General features: G+C 39.3%; 1 protein-coding gene across 1 annotated transcript in view; it reads right to left on the bottom strand.

Moving 5' to 3' along the window:
- The window catches only part of CDK6 (cyclin dependent kinase 6), a 128,599-nt gene that overhangs the window by 91,016 nt on the left and 13,867 nt on the right, over positions 1-23,716 (bottom strand). Inside the window, exon 2 of the mRNA XM_050891876.1 lies at positions 7,327-7,462. Coding sequence (XP_050747833.1) covers positions 7,327-7,462 — 136 coding nt within the window. The remainder of the gene's footprint in view (positions 1-7,326; positions 7,463-23,716) is intronic.

The raw sequence follows: 23,716 nt of genomic DNA, 5'->3' as shown, positions 1-23,716 counted from the left end.
TTGATTACTATATTATCTTCTATTAGCTATGAGCTGTCTGTGGCCAACTTTTGAATTATTTTACACTACAGCTGTACATTTGCTGTGAATAAATATGGACACTTTGTGAATATTCTAGTATAGAGAATCTGAGCTGCAATAACTTGGGTTGGCTGAGATGGGAAAGGTATCCTGCTGCAATGCTTCTTGTCCCAGATTGCTGAGTTCAACCCTTAGAATCTGGAGTTCAACAAGAAAAAATACGCTGGCCAAGTTTCCCAAATATCTACCTTGTCACAATTTGTGTCATTCTGTCTCCTCTTCCCCATCTCTGTGTGCTTGTTTTGGGGTGAAGTATAGCCTTGTGGGTATGCAGAGGCATAGGGGCCTGATTTTCTTCCAGTGCAGAAACTACTATTATTAAGAAAGTGATTCCTATCTGCCCCCATAAAAATCAAGAATGGCTCTTTGAATGTCTCCTCTTTATCTCACATCTGCTGCAGTCCAACCATCAAATTACTTGTCAAAAGTAACATATGGCTTGTAAGCAAAATTTAGAACACGGGTAAATCCAAACATTTCAGCCTATTGTTCTGCCCCTGCTTTACGTGCACCATGAGCTGCAACAGCTTTCTCTTAATTGCTTTAACTGTGGCATCTCATCTTTGATGAAGAGAAAGACTCTGAAAACATGAGTGATGCTTCTGCTGATCACTGAGGCAGGATTTACTTGCAGAGCAAGTTGCGACTATACGAGACAAAGGAAATCATCTCAAAAATGCTCCCCACTCCGAGGAACTGCCACTGGCTCACTGCGGAACAGTACGGCACTGTCTCTGACATGCTGCCTGGCAGCCTGGCCCCACTTTTACACCTGCTTGAGCATTACTCCTACCACGTGGTCCCTTTCTTTCTTTCAGTGTCATGAAAGCATTTCACATAGCAATTGCTACCACATTGATGTTCCAATAGCAAAAACCCAGTGTCACTAATAATCCGAGAGCATCTCAGGGGAATCCAGAGCAGTAGGATCCATAAGCTTTTTTTTGCATCACATCAATGTCCAGCTCTGCAGAATTAACAGAAATGAAATGAGCTGACAGCAACATTTCACTTCCAGTGTTTGTAATACTGCAATTTTGCAATGACTTGATCATAAATTCTGTTCTACCAAAGCCTCAATCTCCATCCCTGCCCACAATTCAGAATCTCTTCAGTTTCTTAATTCCCTTTGACTTTCTGAATAAGGATGATTTCTGGCCCTCCATCTATTGAAAACAATAGCTTCCTTCTGACTTCAAAAAGGATGTGTCCCTTCGGGCCCTACAGGACTGTACTGCTTTGAGAGTTTGGGCCATAAAAGAAAAGTAGGTTGAGACGTCTATTTAGAGAGTCCTTGATAGACATCTTTTCACAGTGACATTTCTAATTCAGTGTCATTGTTTTGAAAGACTAAAATTATTTTTCAGGCAGGTTGCTTTCATGCATTATGCGACAGTGTTGCTTGACTGCTTTCCAAACTGGAACAACTGAAAAAATGTGAAGCGCTCCAATGATTTTAAATCACTCTAGTCAGGACAGAGTGATTTAAAATTATTGGAGTGCCTCACATTTTTATGAGCTCTCAGTTTGCAAGCAATGGAGGTCTGGGCAGTCCTGGGCTACAGCACTGCAAAAAACCAACTATACATTATCATCAGTTTGAAAATGTTTGCATTTGAATTTGGAAATGGTAGGGATTTGGAGATATTTAACGCCACCATAATTAAAATCAGTGGCTGTACACTGACTGTAAAAAGGCCCAAGCTAAATAAGTAACTGTATGGATACAACATTGTATTTTGTAGCATCCTGTGGTCAGCAGTCCCTTCATTCGAATCATGAGTCCTCCCAGCCCCTTGGTCAGACCATACATTACTACCTGCACCACCGCACCAAAGGAGATGTGGCTGTCTCTCTACATGCAGCAGAGTATGGGAAGGAAATGACAACACCTGCAACAGAGGGAACAACCACCCTTTGGAGACTATCCTCTTTTTAAGGTTTAGTTCCTTCAGAGCTGCCACTTCTGTAGGGCACCTGCTCTCTCTCCTGCTACCCTTCCATGCAGCAGTCCAACCCCTGGTAGTAGGATAACAGAGGAAAAAAAAAATTATCCCACAATAATATATCAGTTCAGTCCTTTTGTTTTTCATTTATTTATAGTGGCAGCTCTTCTTTAATTCATAATACGGATTCAGAATAAAATTTATTGCAAAATACTCCACAAAGAATGAGGTCCTTAGCAGCTGTAAATGGGCATCATTTCACTGAAGCTACTGGATTTACACCTCTTTTAGTATCAGTTGGGGATCTGATCCATTATTTGTGGACTCTAAATTCCTCACTAAGTTTTGCTTCTTTCTTTACCACAAAAGTACTGACAGGAAAATGTCAGTAACAGCTCTTCCTTTAGTATCTTTCTTATTAATTTGAGTAGGCTCTTTTTATAGTGACTTTTAACTTTGATGTTGTTAAATAAGGCCACACTCTGAAGACTCTAAGTACTGGCGAATCTGTTTTCCTGGAATATGTTGTGTTGTTTTCAGAATTGTATGATTGTGTGACATCTGCTCCGCATCTCATACGTGATCGACTGAGTAGGTACAACCGTGGCAGATGGCTGATGACTCACCTCACAACACTGAACACTGGTTTGCTTTCTGAGAAGCAACATCTTCATATTAATTTTCTAAGAGTCTTGCAAAGATGTGACCGGTCTGCCTGGTTTGATAGCAGGTAATGTAAGTTCCAGGAAATGCACAGGGATGCAACAGCAACATTTATTCTAGGACTGGGGGTAATATTTTAAAATTCAATTTATGGGCTACTATCAGATAAATCCACAAAAGGAAATTAGGTTCACTGCTGTACTTTTTAAATTTTAGGCATCTAAATAGCAAAATCCGTATCCCTGAATCAGATGGAGATCCTATGCAAAGGAGAAACAGAGTAATATCCACAGAAGCCATTCATTTGGGTGAGGAATCAGGAAACACCAGAGAAAGGATATACCTTAAGCCCTGTTCTCTCTGTGATTTGGCTGCCCTGTTCCAGGCCGGGGGAAGTACCACGAAGATTCACAGATCACGGACCTGGGTAGAAGGACATTCCCAGTTCTTCTAACATCCCATGATAGATAACATATGCACCTGCTATACTGGAGACCTTTGTTCTGTTCCCTCCTCTGTTGACTGTCAGATTGAAACAGGTACAGCCCAGCTAGCACGTGTAGCGTGGGTAGGCTAAGTTCTGATCAGTTGTAAGAAAACTATTGCAAGAAGCCACAAGTTTACTTATAATGACATTACCTCGCAAAGTTAACTTTGTTGATTACTAAAATTAAAGAACCTTGGTAACAGTTTGTTATCCCCTCTCATTCTTACAGACTCCTTGGCCCGGCAGAACAAGATGACTGGAGGGAACTCCAAAGAGCCATTCCTAAACCAGTTAATTTACAGCTTTATATACCAAGCCATCACATGCATATATTAATTTAAAGCTAAATATTATTACATACCTTGCAATAGCTTAAATCAATAAGCATCAACTTGTTTGCACACACATGGTTTCCATATTAAAAAAGTAATTAGTGTTATAACAACCATATCCATATCCAAATCCTTTAGGATCAAAAAACCCATGCCAGCCTCACAAGCATCACATCAAAATGTGACCACCCAGCTTAAACATGCTTCAGTCCCAAAGACTAATACATCAGAATGCTTTAGTGGCCTGTTAACTATTTTTGTAAAAAAAATCTTTCTGTGGCAGAGACGTGTCATTCCCATTTCCACTACCCTTATGTCAACTAACAAAAGGTCCTAATGAGCCAAGTCTCTCGGAGGCTCAACTGCTAACCACATTAACATTACCAAAGACCTGTGCATGACTAAGAGCTGTGTCTGAAGGAAACTGAACTCATACCTTCCATTTCCACATAAACTGCCCTAGAGTTAAAGAATATCCCAGGAAGAAAAGAAGGGAGGAGACGATGGGTAGAGAGGAAAGAAGGAAGATGTTGTCATTGCTGATTCTGATTCATCCCGTATGGAACATATATTAATCAGGTCTGACAGAGGAAGCCAGCAAGGGTCAGCAGGACTATAATCCAGTAGTTACAAAGACATATTAATTAGATTAAGGGCTTGAACATAGTTCTCTTTCAAAGGTGAATGCCATGTCAAAGAGTATTTGGAGTCATGTTCTCCATCCCTCTAGCCCAAAGTATACTCCATTAAAAAATAATGGACGTGCTTCAGCAGAAAAGATTTAAAATACCTCTGTCCAGAATAACCTAGAACTCAGTAGCCAGAGCTATAGCCACAGAAATGGACTACAGCATTCATGGTTCTGGCAACAGGGAGGGGAAGTGAGCATGTCTACCCTGCATCCTGGGTAAGTATTCCCACTACTAGGCAATGCCTCAAAGGGAAATGGCCTCTCTTCTAGCATTTTATGGGTACCTGTGGATACGTTCCTAAAATACCCTCTGGAGTGACTCCTGCTGCAGGGCTTTAGATGTTAAAAAAGGGTTGCTGAGCAGCATTAAGACAAAAGCTTTAGTTGTGTTTAAATGATCGATACGGTTAGTTTCTCTGAACTGCTACAGTCTGACTACTATCTGCTAAACATAAAGGAAATTCTTAAAATGGTACCGGTGTCACTTATATTCCTTGACAGTTGGTAACTAAAAACCCCAGCATGCCCCAAACCAGCAAAAGCTGAGTCTCCCTCCCCCAAATGGTATGTAATGATGGTAGTTAATTCACACAGAAAAGATCTTTTGGGGCTGATACTTCTCTCATAGTAATTTTATGTCATTCAAGTTCCACTAACAACTGTTGAGTTTACACCATGGTGCCAAAGAGGTATATTAGCTCCTTCAACTTCAAGCTATCCGAAGCTCACTCGGCTCATTTGGCACCTCTGTGTTGCTGACACATGCAGAACTTTAACAGATGGTCTTACAATACCAGCAGTTGTTTTGTACTGTGCTAGTGGTGAGGGGAAATACTCTACACAAATTGTCTGCAATTCTGGAAAATAAATGAAATACAAATCCATATTAACCTCAAAAGCCAAACTATAAAAAGTCAGATTAGTCATTTAACGATGTATGTGCTCTGGTTTAAACGCTCAGTTGCTATGAATGGCGGTATTTCCCTGCAGCCAGAAGAACTATGTTTCCCTTCAATTTCTACCAGGAATATCCATAAGACTGTATCATTAGAAAGGTATCGAAACGCATTAGGAATAAGCCTTGAGACCCTTCCTCATGTGATCAGCCCTGACTACCAGCAAAAGTACCGCCATAAACTGGGTGTTTTCACATAAATAGTGAAGCAACAGGGTGCAACTTAAGTTAACCGGATTTCTCTTTTTTCCCGTGCCAAACAAAATTCAAGAAATAACACATCAGCTACTGTGCAAATGTTGAAATCAACAGCGACGACCAAGTAAACAGCAATTTTACATTTTTCCTCACCCATTTAAAAAGAGCTGTATGTACCACAAGCTGAATTTCACACTCACTAATTTCACTGGCTGCAGTGGAACTTGCACTGTACATGAAAGACCAGAATTGCTCCTCATTGTTTCTGTGCGGCTAAATTTTTCTCTTTTATTGTGCCAAATTATCAGTATGAAGAATAGTGCTTTTCAAATGTAAACCCAACATTTCCTTCACCAGTCTATAACCTCCATGAAATATACATTCACACATATGTATTACAGTCTACTAGTGCAAATTTAGAAGAGGCTTTTAGAAAATCACGAATGTTTTAGTCCAATGCTCACCCTTCTATTTGCTTTAAATGAAACATAGCTCGAAAGATATTTCAAACTGAGATTTCAGAGGCTTGGACATTCAGTTCCCATCCATTTCAATATATTTAGTTAGATAATATGTCAGTCACCTTGTATGTTACCTTCACAATGTTAGTTACATTGAAATACAGTTCCCTTAGGTAGCTTCAACGCCCTAGAAGGAAGTAGAACCCTAAAAGCATTATCATAAAAGAGTCCTTCAAATGCAAGAGGTACATTCCAGTCTTCTGCTGGGACTGAATCAAAGCTGTATCCATTTTTTTTAAATTTTATTTTATCCACTAAGGTTGCTTAAAAAATATGGTTGCTGGAACTGACTGATATTATACATTTGTGACTTTGATACAAGTGAAAAGATCTTTATCAGTTTTATGCCTAATTTTATACTGAAAGATCAAACAACTCCTAAGTTTGAAACTGTTAACAAAAAAAATATTGAAACAACTAAATTTCAGATAGGTTTCATGTTTTCTTTTCCTCCCTCAGGACTTTTGCCAGACTAAGATGACACAACATACTTCCAGAAAGTACTTATACAAATGCAAGATAATCCGTTTCTGAAAGCATAAATTATTTCTCCTCATGAAAAAAGAAAAATCAAAAGAAATGTCAACCAGACACAGTCAAAATGTAGGAACATCAATCCCTCTGCTTCTCTTCCCAGGTGTAAACATTTTGTCAAACATTTCAAGCTATGATCCTCAATGTCACACTTCACTGTGAAATTCCCAGGAGAGAAGAGGAGTTGGTATACATATTTTAATAGCAATAATGCAAGCATGTACTATCCTGGGAAGAGGTCCTCCCTTACAGATGCAGAATATGAGATAACATGATGAGAAAACTTCATGATCATCCTTCCAGTTACTGAGAGCCTTCCCAGCTTCTACAACAACTGGTCATGGCTACCCCCTTTCTTGAGCCCATCCTCTGCAGAGCTCACCACAGGTCCACGGTGAACAATTCCTGCTCCTGGAATGTATAGAAACCTTTCTGGCAAGAGGGACATGAAACAAAAGGAGTCTCTTGGGGAAACAAAAGGCAAAGGGAAGCGGATACGAGCACAGGATTTATTTTATCCATTCTAACAATATCCAGCACTCTACCAGACACCTTCTAGGGAAGGTTCAAGTAGTCTTGGACTAAACAATAAAGGAATCATCTGCTTACAGTTGCAAGCAAAGGTCATTCTTAATGATTTGGAATGCTACATTTGGTAAAACAGTAGAGATTCAGGGGATTTATAAATCTAAAAGAGAAAAAAAAAACACCCAAGTGCAACATTTCCAGAAAGAGATTACATCTGTTAGTGAATACAGATCTTTGTGCTGCAATTCATGTCCCAAGCTGCGCATTACTCAATTTTGATATAACAAAATCCTATGGAATCAAAACACAGTTTGTCTTTGTGATTTATCTCTTTGCCCTTCCTATCTAATACTTTCTGAAATAATATCCAAAATCTTTCTTCTTAAATACCTTTATAGTTTCAGTAGGCACTCCAGGCTCTGGAACTTTATCCAAGTAAGTAGTCAAGTCTTGATCTACGTGTTCAAACACTAATGTTAACTTGGTCTCTCTGTCTGTTCGTGACACAGTGCACACATCAAACAATCTGAGAGGAGAAAAGAAAAGAGGAGGTAAGTATACAGGAACCAGTGCAGACATACATACCTTGCAGCTCATACATGTCTATTTAAATTTCTTACAGTATATAGAATGGAAAAAAGAGCTTTCCAAAGGTAGAGCAATCTTTGAGCTCTTGATTCATCAGATAACTACTGGTACATCAATAATATCATATCTTGCTTTCATGTGTCAATTCTGAAATAGGATTAAGAATTCATCAGCTGTTCAAAGTAAAATAATTACATGAAAAGAAAATGTTTTTTGGACAGAGCAACTACAGTCAATACAGAAAATGACTTGATATTTATCCACATTGTATGCTGCAGCACTTACAGTCATTTAAAAAAAAAATTGCGAGAAACATTTTTGAGAAAAAATATACAGGGTGTTTGCATGCACCTTCAGTTTCTTCCCACATAACTCCCATGTTCACCATTACATGGCTTTATAATTCAATCTCCTTTGGCAGAAACAGAATTTTTTTGCTGATTACTCTTGCAAGTTCCTGGATGCAAGGAATACCTTCAGAGTCAGGATACAGCCTGGAAAAAAGCTTTGTGCACAAGATACCACTACTAAGAAAGCTTTCTTCTGTCATCGCTTTCTGTCATTCTTTTACTGAAATTTCTTTATCATTTCACCTTGTTGCACAACATCAAATTCAAACTAATTTGCAAGGCTCTTCATAATGTCACATTCCTATCTGATTACTCTATTTTCTATCGTTTTCTCTTTTTAATTAGGATTTCTCTCATCTTCTCCACTTCATCTACCATACCAGCTTTAATCACTGTTCTATCTTTTTCACAAACATCTGCCCATCCTTCTATGCTTCACACCTACACTCATACCAGTGACTTTCACTATCCTTCCTCAAGTCCCACTTCTGCAAAATCACAATAGGAAACCATCTCACAGATGGAAGGACGTTTGTTCTCCACTCACATACTTTACTAATGTGTTTATTCATTTAGTTTTAAATTGTACAGATCAGATTGCCTTTCTCTCTGAAGCGAGGCAGAAAATCAATCGCTACTTTTATTAGGTGATAGTAGATTTAAAAAATGTATGAATACAGTTATTGAGAAAAATGTCTATACAGTTAAACTGAAGAACCTATCATTGATAACAAACCAAAGTAGTGTTGATACTACTGCTTATTTTGGTCAACGTCATAGCAGTTACATTGTTTTACTACATGTATCTTTCATTCTCTTACTTAGAATAACTGCTTCCTTACTTTGTGCAAAGTGCAGGATTCCTGATAACGTTATCAAGTAATATTTTTGTTCGTTGTCCTAAGACTAAAGGCTTTATATGCAGGATCTGTAGACAACAGATCATGCACAAAGCCTTGGGGGTCACTGCTTTTCAAAGAGGACATCTGACAAACAGACTAGGAAAACACTTTGTACTTAAACACTTTGAACACTTTGAACACTTTTCATACCTTAAATCTCAAAATATTTCACAAGAGAAGGGAAGATAAGAATTGGCACAATTATCTGTGAAGACTGTAATCCAGGTTTGAGAGAGCAGTATGTTTCACTTGAGATGATACAGATTTAATGTGTTAAGGCCGTGGTCCCACTTTAACAGCATTTCCTAAATAATCTTTGGTCAGACACTTAAAAATTCTTTATTAGCCACCATGTTTTGAAAATGGATGCATGCACATTCCTTTTAGCTTAAAGAAGCTTTTCAGTGAGTAATAATTTGGGAACTGGAGTTACAGAATATGGAGAGACTGTCACCCTACCTCTACTAGAAGACTGATCTGTAATCATCATATGAGCAAGTATTAACTAAATTATTATGGTAACATGGTGACTGTAACAGCAAATGTCTCGGCACATTTCTCATAAAGACAAATACTGTTCTCTTTATGATTCCCTTAATGGGGCATACACGGAAGATAGATGTCCTGTACACAGTAAATCAGTTTTGTGAAAAGTCACAAACCTTCCTGAAAAGTGAAATTTGCTGGTATTTGGCTGGAGGTTAATAATCTGCAATATATTTATATAAATCAATGTGGAATGTAGCCGGACTGCCTATAACCCCAACACATGCAAATAGAGAGGAGCCAGACAGGTCTGAACATCTGAACATAAACACTGGAAAATATTTCCAACTGTATGATTCCTTTGTGTTGACCTACATTTACCTAAAAATGTTCTAAAACACCTTTTTTGCCAGGTATTTAATACACTGGCAAAATTATCTTTTCAACTATAGCAGAATTATAATTCAAGAAAAAAAGGAAAAAAGATTTCACTGTATAGAATATAGAAGCAACACGTAATTTCCAACTCACTGTGGAGGGAAATGCTGATTCTCTGTTTAATTCTTCTGTATGTGGCTTATTTTGATTCTGGCATTTTCTGGCACAGCAAAATAAAGAACTCAGAGGAGCGCAATTCTAGTCACTTATTACTGAGTAATAATATTATCTTTCTTTTTTATACACCCTTTGTGTAAAACTCTAAGAGCTTTACTGTTAATAATGAAAACTCCAGATCCTGCACCAGGCTGGGTGGAAGCACATTGTGTTTACTCACAGAAAATACAGCTGCTGCCTTAGAAATATAATAATTTAAAGCACAGCTTATACGGATCTGCAATATTACAAAAAGACAACATCTGATATTGCCCATGCTAATCATTCTGGAAATAGATTGAGAAAGACACAGCCTCTTTATTTAGTAGTTTCCATAGGAATAAACCCCCTTTTTATAGATTATATTCTTTTATATCCACTGTGAGAAAATCATCCATAAAGTTGTGTTCTTTAGGTAGGAACATCTCTGCTGTCTACAGCGCACATCTCTCAAGCCATTTCCTCATGATTTTCTGTACATGATGGGTTAGTTTTGCATGTGATTGCCTCTCTGGAACAGGCAACAGCAAAAGGCCTTTCATTTAAAGAGTTACTATGTGGACGCTGTCCTAAGTGAAGTAAATGTACCTCAATTAATACAGGATTTCCATACTGAATACTTTGTAAACACAAGCCCTGCCCTTCTATTGTACTTACAAAAGAAACATTTGAATTATTTGATTAAAGTAAGATCCGCTATGGGAAATCCTGCAAGTATTTAACAAGATATTTGGCTGGGAGTCATACACTGCCTGATGTGTCGATCTGAACTGGAACATTGTTGTACAGACACTTACAGAGCACCTGTGTTTTAATGCAGACATTTTTTCAAGTTAATTGTACTAAAGTAAAAAAAGCTTATCAGCTACAAATCTATGTCTCTGTTTTATTTTATGTGTCTAGTGCCTAGTGGATCTTACTATACCCTAGCAGAATACCTGCCTTCCTACAAAAATACTTTGGCTTTTTTCAATGCAGAGAACTAGATGACTCCTCTTGAAGTCTCCATGGCTTCTTACAACATGTAATCTGACAAATGCAACCTCAGTTCATCTTCATTTTACAATATACAGTCCGAATGCTTAATGCTTTTACAAGAAAAGACACAGTTATGCCAATTCCTTTGAAAACTATTGCGTCTACTGACTGGTACTAATTTGGTAACTGCTTCTAGAAAGTCCTTAAATGTTACTGGACTTGCTTTTGAGATGCTCTGAGAATTGCTATAAAGTTATCTACTTTCAAGTGGAAAAAACATCTTTTTCCTGAGCAAACTGAGATAACAGCGATGGGGATCAAATCCATCAGTCCCAGCCACCTGCAAGAAATACCAAAAAACAGATCTGACTGTAAGACTTGAAAAACTGTAGGACATCAGTTCTCTTGGCTATTGTCAAACAGATGAGTAAGTACATCTGGAAAATTAGTCAGATCATAGTCAAAGGGAAGACCAAAGAATTAGATACTTGCTGCCAATGCATCCAAAGGCTTGTTGTTATTTTTATTGCAGTAGGACTAATCCAACATGAACACATATGCCTTTACTCTGCTGGTCACTCACAGCACTGAATAAAAACACAGTCCTTGACCTCTAAAGTTCTTCAATAACATGGATTTACTTTAATTTTCTTGGGAACAGTGTCTTCCTAGAAACAGTTACTTCCTAGCTTATGCATGACAGAGAAAGAGAACTGGAGCCATTGATTTATGAATACGAGAAATGTTTAAGACGGCTGTGGTGGGGTAAGTAGTGGCATAGTAATATGCTACAATTTTAAGCTTTCGTAAGTCTGGACAAATACTCAGATGGAAAGAGTTTGGTGGTCTCAACCTAACTCCAAAAGGTATTTATCCACATGACAGAAAACCAGGACAGAATTTATGTATGATTGGCAGTGTTTACGCGAACACCACAAGACTGGGATACCAAGACTATTGCAGGTCATGATTGAGATTTATTGACAAATACGGGGCGGGGGGGGGGAGCCTGAATAGCTTCTGCTTTCACTGCCTTTGGCTCAGGTTAATCCTGTGAGTCCATAATTTTCAAGGCCACAGAAAACTTCAGCCTCTCATACCTAAAAGCATTGAAGAATGACAGTCAGGCATCCTTTGAGTCCAAATTTCAGCAGCAGCCTTAGACTTCTGTTCTCTGGAAGCCACTCAGCAGCAAGCCCTTCATTCACTCCAACTTCTTAAACTATGTACTCCTTGAAAAAAAAGGCTTTCCCCATACTTTTGATATTAGCTACCTTCTCCTTTCTTGTTTTTGAAGAGGAAAAAGACTCTGCTAACAGAAACCAGTCTCTACTTGGAATCACATATACGCAATGTATTGTAACAAAGGGGTCGTATTTCAGATGAAGAAGACAATAGCTGGGCAAGTGGAGTGGAACATGTGCGTTACGAGAACTATGTCCCACGTAGCAAAACAGGAAATAGAGCTTCACACTCTGAAACATATGACAGAGCTCTTTCCCTTTGTTCAGGACATGCTGCTTTGTCTCATCTTAATCAGCAATCACCTACTCCTCCATGCCTCTGAAAGCTGGTATTTCAGACGTAGGTTTTTCTCACTCGAAGGAGCTTTAGTGAAGTACTTTTAGATGAAAAAAGAGCACATGCAGATGAACAGGCCACTAAATTCAAAGTATCTCATACTTTAAGTGTATTTTTTCTGGGATAACATTTGTAAAGCCACGTAGTAATGCAAGACCTAAGTTCCATTTTCAAAAGCGTATGGGGTCTTCAGGAGCTTCCCAATGTGCTCGTCACGCCAGCTGCAGCTGCACCAATGGGCATCAATACTTAGGATATGCCTCCATGGCAGACTGCAACATAATGCAGAGACACTTAGACCACGCTCAACTGACCCACCTTGGTACTGAAAATGTATGGCGTGACAGCACAGCACTGCCTGCAGCACGGTAAACTAGCCCACCATGAGCTCCATCCAGCAGCAGCCAGATGCCTAGAGTCAAACTCAATTAATTAAAATAAGCTTGGGTATCTCTACATTGCTCATGGCAACTTTACGTCTCAAATCCTTATTCTCTACATTTCTACTCAGTTCTTGGAGTTTGTGAACATTTTTCCTGCTTTGCTACCCTTCCAGGAAAGAGTAGCAGGATCTCTTCTTGTCTTCAGAAGAAACGTCTTTGAGGCAAATAGCAGAAAAGGGCCGAACATAACATCAGATAAAATAAATGAATTTATCTAGGACAGGCAGATGTTATGCAGATAGATGTTTTCAACCCTGCAGTCACTCATTCATTATCTGCTGTGCACAGAGCAGAAAGAGCTACCGCAAAGAAGCAATTGCATGATGAAAGCAAGGCAGCAGAAAGTCCTATCCTGGAGACCTACTCCAGCAGAGCCCAGCCAATATTCTTGCTTATAGCCCACTCACCAGTGAGGTTTAAGGGAAGGAAGGGGGATATTAGGATGGCAAGGCAATCGTTCATCTGCAAGCTGAGCTTTGTGCTGTAATTTTTTCCAGTCTCTCTCCCTTTCTGACTTGGAAAAATTATTTAAAATGCTTAGCTGTATAAAAGAGGTTTTTGTTCTTTAAGTGTGTGTGAGGAAGAGAGACAGAGAAAGTGACAGAGAGAAATAGATGCTCTTGAAAGCGAAGTAAATAGCACTGGCTGAAGTCCGATAGTGTGGGCTGACTGGGCAAGCTTTCAACGCTCAGTACCGACTGCAGCCCTGACCTGCAACACCCCTGCTCTCCTGCGCTGGGCCCCACTCGAGCAATGACGAGCCCTGGTGCCAGACTGAATGGTTTTGTGATGCAGACAAATGTCTGCTCTGATGAAACCACCAAAACTAATTTTCATTTTCAACAGAAGCCAAGATTTGTGCCCAAAAGATGAAAAGGCCAAGTACATTTACTCACTGTGCCACCTAAGTCACTAAAAGATGCAGCTGTTGTTAAGAGTTTTACTTCAAGGAAAAATACGCCTGACAAGATGTTCTCTGCACCTCTCTTTGTTTATAGCAGCATGCTGTCTTTTTTAGCCCTCACACTGCCATTTCTTGTTCACCTTCTTTGCAAAGGGAGATTATTTTTAATAGGCATGGACCTGGAATGGATCTGGTAAGGCTCAGTAATTCAAACAATATCCTGCCTTGCAGAACTTCACTTTCAGGACTTGTCCTACAGTTCACCAGTTTTTTAAATCCTTAACTCCTCACCAGTCCATTAACAGCTTCATCTCATTGCAATTGATTTTAAATCCAAACTGGCCACAGACTGAGCAATTGCCATTACTGAGGGAAAATACCAGCCTGCTGGTGCCTGTGCTTACTCCTGTGCGCTGTTGTACCAAACAGACTGTCAGATTCTCTCTGCGAGGGACAGGCCAAGTCACCCCCAAATCAGAAAAATAACATGGCCTGTTACGAAGACAGTTGCTGACAGATTGTTTAGGATCAGCAATAGCTGTCTGACCTATTCATAGTGCTCTCATGTGATCCTCGAGCAAGCAAATGTACATTGCCTTTCAGAGTCATGTACACTGCCGTTATACAGTACTGAGAGCTTCCAGTAAGCTTCCATAAGCTTCCAGTTCAGAGTACAAATTAAAGATGCTCCGATTCATTGACAGTGCACGTGCATCTCTTATTAAGTGTTTTAGATTTTTTGTAGAATACCTTCCTCAGGGAAAGCTGCATTCCTTTTTACACTCCCTAAATTGCTCAACATGTAAATAAAACCTATGTCTCAGTATTGATTTTGTTTAATTCAAATGAAAGGAGCACAGAAGTTATTCTGGACTCCCAGCTGTACCTGGTGCAAGATGGGATACAACAAAATCCAGTCTTTATTCATGTGTAGCTCATAGTCAAACTGATTGTTACAGACTCCACATTTCAGTTTACATTTTGAATTCATGCTTGTGCCAAACCTACAGGATCTAAATCTAAGTTGATATTTCTTTCCTAGATTTAAATAAAACCAACAACTCATCTTCAGAAGATTTTACAACAGTATAAATTATCATTTATTGTTTAGTAATTTAATAATCTAATCTATCCACACTTGAGACTTAATGGTGATGCCAACATATCAAAAACAACAAAGGAAATAATAACCCTCCACTCCATCACTCCATATAAAAAGTATTCACAGCAAAAAATCAAATGTCCTGTTTGATACTCTGTACCATCTCATATAGTTCTTTAAATCCTTGCAATATCACAGCAGTTCCCAAAGTGCTTAATTCAGCATTTTTTAAGTGGTAAGTAATTCCAATGCAAATTTGATTCCAAACTCTTGCTTTTAGAGATGCATGGGGAAACCTAAAAAACAAGAAGCAGGTACTGTAGAAGATGACATAAGAGGTCTACTGTTTTGATGCTTACCATCAGTTCAGGGACTGTTGTTCCTGAATGACCTCCAGGTTACTCTACAGCCACAGTTCTACTGGGGGATGGTGGCTGTACGCAAAACTCAGGTTCTGTTTGAATCCGAATTAACCTTCCAGCGTATGCTAAGCCCTCAGGAATACAAGCAACCGCAGCCTGACTGATAGTACTTCTGAAGGGCAAATCTAGTCGTCAGAGCTGTTGAACAAGTAAGGTAAAGGGGCTTGCTAAATGGTGCAAATACACTTGAGCCCTGATGACACTGTCCCGCATGACATCCTTGTCTCTAAATTGGAGAGACATGGGTTTGACAGATGGACCACTCAGTGCATAAGGAATTGGCTGGATGGTCGCACTCAAAGAGTTGCGGTCAACGGCTCGATGTCCAAGTGGAGACCAGTGACAAGTGGCGTTCCTCAGAGGTTGGTATTGGGACGGGTGCTGTTTAACATCTTTGTCAGCGACATGGACAGTGGGATTGAATGCACCCTCAGCAAGTTTGCTGACAACACCAAGCTGTGTGGTGCGGTTGACTCCCTGGAGGGAAGGGATGCCATCCAGAGGGACCTTGACAGCCTTGAGAGGTGGGCCCATGCGAACCTCATGAAGTTCAACAAGGCCAAGTGCAAGGTCCTGCACATGGGTCAGGGCAATCCGAAGCACAAATACAGACTGGGTGATGAGTGGATTGAGAGCAGCCCTGAGGAGAAGGACTTCGGGGTGTTGGTTGACAAGAAGCTCAACATGACCCAGCTATGTGTGCTTGCAGCCCAGAAAGCCAACTGTATCCTGGGCTGCATCAAAAGAAGCGTGGCCAGCAGGTCCCTATAGAGGTCTCCCCCTCTATTCCACTCTCGTGAGACCCCACCTGGAGTTCTGCATTCAGCTCTGGGGCCCCCAACATAAGAAGGACATGGACCTGTTGAAATAAGACCAGAGGTCCACGAAGATGATCAGAGGGCTGGAGCACCTCTCCTATGAAGACAGGCTGGGAGAGTTGGGGTTGTTCAGCCTGGAGAACAGAAGGCTCTGGGGAGACCTTATAGCAGCCTTCCAGTACCTAAAGGGGGCCTCCAAGAAAGATGGAGAGGGACTTTTTACAAGGGCATGTAGTGATAGGACAAGGGGTAATGGCTTTAAACTGAAAGAGAGTAGATTTAGATTAGATGTAAAGAAAAAGTTCTTCACTGTGAGGGTGGTGAGGCACTGGAACAGGTTGCCCAGAGAGGTTGTGGATGCCCCCTTCCCTGGAAGTGTTCAAGGCCAGGCTGGATGGGGCTTTGAGCAACCTGGTCTAGTGGAAGGTGTCCCTGCCCATGGCAGGTGGTTGGAACTAGATGATCTTTAAGGTCCCTTCCAACCCAAACCATTCCATGATTCTTTGACTCTATGATGTTGCTACCACTTCCTAGGAAGAAGGGCCAGTACTGGCAGTAGCTGAAAGGAGCCCAAAGCTGGTATGGTGATGGTGATGAGGAGGGGAGAGAGAGCACTAGGTGCAAAATGTCTCGTTGTGGTTCTTTTACTGGCATTCACAACAGTTTTGATTAAGACCCTCAGAAAAAAATATTGTTGTAGTGATTTGTGAGACACTGACACATTAAAGCCTTTTAAGAAAATACATTTCTACAATGCTTCATATGTAGAGATGAGACCAAATGGTCTGTGTTTCTCAAAGAAGGATCAAAAGCTGACTTTTAGAAAGGGAAAACTTCCACGGTTCAACAATACTGTGAACTCCACTGCAAAAGCAAAAGAGCAGGAAAACAGAAGAAAAAAAAGCCTAAAGAAAAATAAAAGGCTAAATTGGCTAAAGTTGACAATACTGATATGCACAAAGTAAATAAATAGTGTATATGTTAGTAAAGACAGCTGTTAATTTGAAAACCAAATTCATTCTTTTTAGTCCTTTGAATTGTGTTGTTCTAATGTAGTCAAGGAATTATTAAGGAAATCTGTAGGCTTTTTAATGTAACATGCTATATATCCATGTATTAAACAGAGAGCAGTTAGTATACATAGGAGTAAAACACAGTAAAACATTGCATGGTTCACTGTCATGCCCATTTGTTTATATTTGGGTTTATTATTATGTATCATTTCTTAAATACAACGTTTTTGGCTCTCTAGGTGACATTATAGCAAAGAAAATCCTTGGTAAGAGAACGAAACAAGCACCACTGGGAAATCAGGTGCAAACTTCTTATAGAGTCTGTTTATTGCTATGACAGCTCGGTCAGTTGACATAACACAAGCTTTGAGCAGTATTTTATGAAATATTTTCAGATCTGTCAGTACAAAAATGCAATTTTGGAGTTAGGGTAGTAGTGTGCGGAAAAAACCTGTCATAGATCTTGATCTTGCGTAATCCGCTAGCCCTGAACTACTAAAGAACTTACGCTGCGCTTAACTTCCAGCATGCAAATAAGCTAAGTAACTTCTAAGGAAGTAAGCATCATTTAAAGCTTTGTCTCCCTTACATGCCTGGTATCTTTCAGAAATGAAAGCAGAGAAGAAAAAAAAAAAAAAAGAGAATTCACCGTCTATGCACATGGAACGAAAGATAAAAGGCCAAAAAAGGCCATTTTTCTCTTCCTTATACTAAGCCAGTCATTACCTGGACAGAGCAATGTAAATCCCTGTATGCCATTTAAACCCATATCTACTATGACAGTTGGTGTTTGTGGTTCCTGGTCTGATTTCTCTTACCCATGCAGTGAGAACTCTATAACTTGGGGCCCTGCATGTGAGCTCCCCTTTTGCACCTCAGTGTCCTTATCTATACCACAGTCTCTCCTTCCTAACTTTTTAATTACCTTTAGGACTCAAGTTAATTCTTGAATATGGCCATACATCTCTGAAAAAGATGTTCATGATTTATTCCAAAGAGTTCATCACAATATTTGTTTTTCCTTAAATTCTGAAATGAACAAAACTGTGAAATGTTGCTTTCCCAGTCTTTACCTGGGGGACTAGAAAACAGCAAAGGATATGAAAAGTTCTTGTTATTTTACAAATGGAAACAGCAATTTAACAGCAGATATTTAAACCGCATGAAAACAACTTTTAAAAAATGTCTAAATCTGTTGAAAGAATCTGTTTATGGATTCACTAGAACTGCTCAAAATTTCCTGAAAACGGACCAGACATATCCACCCACTTCCAACGCAAGCATGGTGGTTAGGCAGCGAAAGCAGTTGCCACATTCAGGAATAGACCAGGTCAAAATCCAAAAGGTGTCTTACATTTTGTGCATTGATTTCCACACATGCTTGTCCTGCATGAGGTTAAAAGACATAAAAATAGAGATGCAGTTCACAGTGCTTTTTGGCTACACTTGATATGGGGAATGACTTTGATCAAGCTGTGATGCCAGATGCATTCCCAAGAAGCCTGTGTGCCATGATGCCAGGGGCACCTCTAACTTCAGACAAAGGGAATTCCTCCATTCACTTCAGCAAAACCTGGAAGGGAGCACAGTGAACTCAACCAATCTCCCAGCGGCACTGTACTGTGTCCTGTCGCCACCACTCAACATGCTATAAATCACATCCCATCTGCCCAAAAGTAAATAGCACTCAGGTGATTTCCAAAAATCAAAAGACAAAGGCAATTGCTCACATGGGTAAGAAAAACAAACAGGATTTGGCCAGGTTTTGGGAGGCAGCCAGATTTACGCACCTAAACTTTGCACTCCTCTCTATAAGTTGCATTCTGAAAGAAAAACTGAGTGGCAGAGAGTAATATATAACTTTATAAGAGAAAGAAAACAGTGAGGGGATATTTATTCTAAAATCAAAGCATCAAAACTAAGGGAATACAAAGTTAAGGTAACACTTAAATTCAGCACATACAGAAGGCAGATTTAAGGCTTGCAAGAAAACTAACAACTCCGTTGAACATAGCTGTCTTTGGCTACCCATCATCAGACAGTTCAAATGCCATCCATCTACACAACAGCCTAGCAGAGCTCGTGGAGCACTGAGTTCTCCTCTCAGCTACCGTGGAAGAGACACAACTCATGTAATAGAGCTGCTCAGGGGTTTGGTGGTTAGTCTGAACAGGTCATGTAGGCCTCCATATATTCAAGGGAAAGAAGTAGGTTGGTTGAATCACTCTGAGGAGGGGTTACTGTCTCTCCCTGCTTGCTATGGAAGACGCCTAGATGACTAATTTAGACAAGATGCTTGAATTTAACTGAATTTAGGAGAGATGACTCTTTCCCCAGGAAGACTATAACTGAGCAATTTTACTTGGTGGGTGTCCTGGCTTCGGCTGGGGTTAAACCACGACAGTGGGATTCCAGATTATGTTCAATTGATTTTTGAAGATATTTAAAAATATTTATTCTCATGAGGAACTTAAAAAAAAAATGAGAAGTCGAAAGAAAAAAAAAAGACACTGAAAATGCCTCTGCCCTATTCACTCAACCCCCACAGATCAGGATCAATCCTAAAAAGCTCTGCACACAAGAGCCTTTACCTAAGCCTCATGAAGTCAGTACATGTATTTAACTGGCTTTGGCTCAGGTCCAGAATTTCCTGTAATTTGAAAGGGAGTTTCACCTGTGACAAACTTGCAGGATTGAGTTTAATATTCATGTTGTACAGAACAGCAACAAATGGGACTAATAAATCTTCAATAGAAATTTACAAGATTTTTCTGGCTTAATAAATTTAGCCAGGGGGCAACTGCTCTTAAACACTCGATACATAACAAGGGATCCTCGTTTCCATTAGCATGCAAATTCCTTACACGTTTCACCAGAATTTAAGACATTACGAGTTTTTTAAAATGTGGACTTCATGGCTGCTCTTTTTCCCATTCATAGTCATTCACACGTGGCCATACAAGCTCCTTGGCTGTCATGCCATTTCTTCTACTAAGCTGTCTTTTTTTTTTTTTTTAATTAATTCATAGCACATGCAAAGAAAACTAAAAATGTCTAGTTCTGTAAGATTCTCAGGTGCTTTCACCCTCCAGTTCTTCAGGTAGATGTCTAATACATGTTTCCTCCTTTTCCAGCCAGTTTACACGGCCCTGTGAGCCAGCCATTTAAAGATTAATGCACACAGAGTGAAGTATTCTACAGGCTGTACAGCTCTTTAAGTATTTCCTTTAAGCTTTTGCACACATATGTAAAAGAAAACAAATTAAAGATTATTTGCAGAATTTGGCAATGAAAATGAGGTGTTAGTAGCATTTTGAGCTGGCAATAAATTTTATTCGACTTTTATTACTTCAGGGCAAAGGCAACTATTTCTTTTGGGGCGTCTTTTAGCAGCATGATATGAGGGTTTACATTTTAATGCATGGATAGTTTTGAAATAAATTCAGCATTTTGTCAATGACAGCGTATGTCATGTAAATACATGATAAAACTGTATTTTGGTTGTTTTGCAACAACATCTTTCACATTTCTGAAAGAAATGCGTAAACTATAATAAATCTTGCAAAACAAGGTCTGGTTCCTGGAGCGCTAAAACATTTTTACGTCTAGGCAAATGAAAACAAGCTCTGCAAGCAAAGGAGAGCGTGCTCTGCGATGTCCAGGCAGCCAGTGTCAGCTCAGGCTGAGCTGAGGAAGATCTGAGGACAGCAGAGCGTAATGGCTGAGGCTCCGCAGCGCTAACATGGCTACGCGGCTTCCAGCTGGCTCAAAGCACCGGCAGAGCGAGTAGGCATCTGCCTGGGAGTGAGGCAGGGCTGGCTCACATCTGCTTGCAAATGCTGCATGGACTTACAAAGCAGTGGACACAGATTACTTAAGACCATAGAGCAAGTCGGTGTCAAAACTGTCAAGCCTTAATTTGCCAGGAATTATCACTTCAGGTCTGTCCTGCTCTTACACCATTCCCTAAGCTATCTATCTGCCCTTTCTCACTTCAGAAAAATCCTGGGTGAGATGGAAATTGTTCTAACCCTTTCTAAGCCATATATGAATTGTTTTATTAATGTAATTATTTTTACTTCAAGAATAAGTCAAGAGACATCAAGGGCTGAAGGAGTTGTTCCTCATTATTTTCCCTAATCCATCCCCAAACCCTACAATCATCCTATTTACCTCTGTTCAGAGAAACAGCACAGACACTTATATCACAACTGATGGTCTTGAGCCTTTGTACAGTTGACTAAACAGGCAACAGCACACACCATACAGGGCCCACAGAATCAGCACAGTCTACAAAAGCCTTTTCTGGCTGTGGTCAGCTTGCCTATTCCAGTGACACACTACGATTTAGTTTTTTTCAATTTCCATCAGAAACAATTACCCCTCTTAGTTCTTCTTTAGAGCTTCCATTTATCTTCTGTTTAAATATGTAGTCAAGGAAAAGCCAAATTTTCACACTGTGAAATTTATGTAATTATCATGGACATCATTATTTATGTACAATTTTTATATGAATTTTCATGCTTTTTGCACCACAGGCTTTTAATTAAGGTGTCACTGGACTACCAATTATAGCAATTGCTATATCGTGTAACGTCTGTGTGTGGGAGGGTGAACACTTACCAGTGGCACTGGCCTACAAAGACAAATATATTTTTTTCACCCACATGGCCAATATACGATGGAATAGCAGGAGTTAGAAAATAAGATTTTAAACTCGAGGAGTCAAGAGTAATTAAATTGAGTAGATACAGGGAACACATTAAGGAAATGTACGATCTTAGATAGTACAGATATGGCTGCATTAATTTCAAGGAGAAAAAAAGACATCATAAAACTGTCAAGATAAGTTAAGTGATTTAGGAACCAAGGTCCCAAATTACAAAATAACCTAGGTATTTAGGGTCATCAGTACATTTGAGAATCACTTTTTGTCCAAAGTGTCACTTCTCGATGATTTTCAATTAGTATCCCAATGCCTAAATCATAAGAATATAGGATTGGAAACAAAAAAAGAGACTAGTTGCCTGCATTAATAAGCACCCATGCAACAGGCATTTATGAGGATGCACAGATATTGCAGGCCACAAGATGCTTCCTACCATCCCATACCAAATGCAGAGCTAGAACGAGAACTATGGCCCTGGAGCTTTTCCTTACAGTGCATTTTAGTTTGAGAGCCTCATTGTCACCCCAGGTCCCTGCAGCAGTAGGATATTTGTGAAATAAAACTCCTAAGTTATTCCAGGAAGCTGACCTCTACTATTTTACACAGGATATTAAATAGACCCCAGCTGTCTCCACTTAGAAGTGACTTAGTTCATATGTTTTATAAAGGTCCATTCAGCCGCTTTCTGAGTTATCACAGAATTGAAGTGACTTTCTGTGAAGAAAAGGTCAAACTTTCTGGTGTTTTCCCCTACCTACTTTTCATGCAGGCATGTCTTGGTTTTCACACATCACAACTGGCATCTATATGTTCTGAAATAAGAATCTGTGTCTGGATTATGAAAATATTTGACTGAGAAATAACTATCTCAAGTCCATTTGGAAGAAACATACACAGTAGAGCATTTTTTTTTGCTAAATCCAGGACACAGTAGTCTTCATTTCCATGAGTGCTTCTGTATGCAAGCCCCTATGGTATATGACTATTGATCTAAGTGCAGTACAGTCCATGGGATTTCACTCCAGAAGGCAGAGAATTGACATGGATTTAGATTTTCCAAAGCACAAGAACACTTTTTCAGGCTTGTGAAAATGACAGTGATCAATATATTAGAAATGCCATGATAATCATGTCCATTCAGAAAATTTTAGTTAAATTATTTCAAGAACTCAACAGTCTTTTTAAGAAGAGCCTCCATTTAAAAGCTGACAAGATGATATTGTGATATTTTTGTATAAAGGATGTGCTCTGGGATGAATGAGTTCTGGAACTGAGTGAATAATGCAATTTAAAGATGGCAATTTCATTCTTGAAAGAAGAAAGATCAAAGTGACCTTAAATTTTGCAAGATTTGAAAAATTTAAAAAAGGGTCAATATTAAAGGGAGACACGTAATCCCATTGTCTAAATATTCCCTAAAGCCTTTAAAAATATATATTTGTACTGCACACAGGAGGGAAAAAAAGCCATCTGTTTCAAAAATTAGTTCTGCTGCTTTTAAATATTGACATCCCCTGTTCAATTGCCTGCTGCAGTGGACTGTGCCCCAGTTAGGTTAAGCCATTAGATGTTTACTCTTTTGGATATTGCCTGGGCTCTTTGCCACTCACATCAGGCTTTATAATTTTCATTTACTCTTTCCAGAATACATTTAATAAAATTTACTATTTTATTATACTTAGGAGTGAGGTGGCATTTCAGTTCCAAGTTCCAATTTTCAATGTCATGTAACTTTTTAAAAACAATTAGCTTTTGGGATGGTTTTTTTCCTGGCTTGCCCTCATTCCCTTTCAATTTTTTCTTTTAACTTTAAAAAAAGAAAACTGTTCAGACATTTTTAAGGCACAGACTTTAAACTAATTGCAGGCCTACATGTCTGAAAATCCTCATCCATGTTACAGAATAATAATTCTGAACTTCCTGGTATAAA

This window comes from Gymnogyps californianus, chromosome 2, assembly GCF_018139145.2.
Source record: "Gymnogyps californianus isolate 813 chromosome 2, ASM1813914v2, whole genome shotgun sequence".
Classification (NCBI taxonomy): Eukaryota; Metazoa; Chordata; class Aves; order Accipitriformes; family Cathartidae; genus Gymnogyps; species Gymnogyps californianus.
The sequence above is the reverse complement of the archived record's forward strand: the minus strand, read 5'-3'. Positions and strand labels throughout refer to the sequence as shown.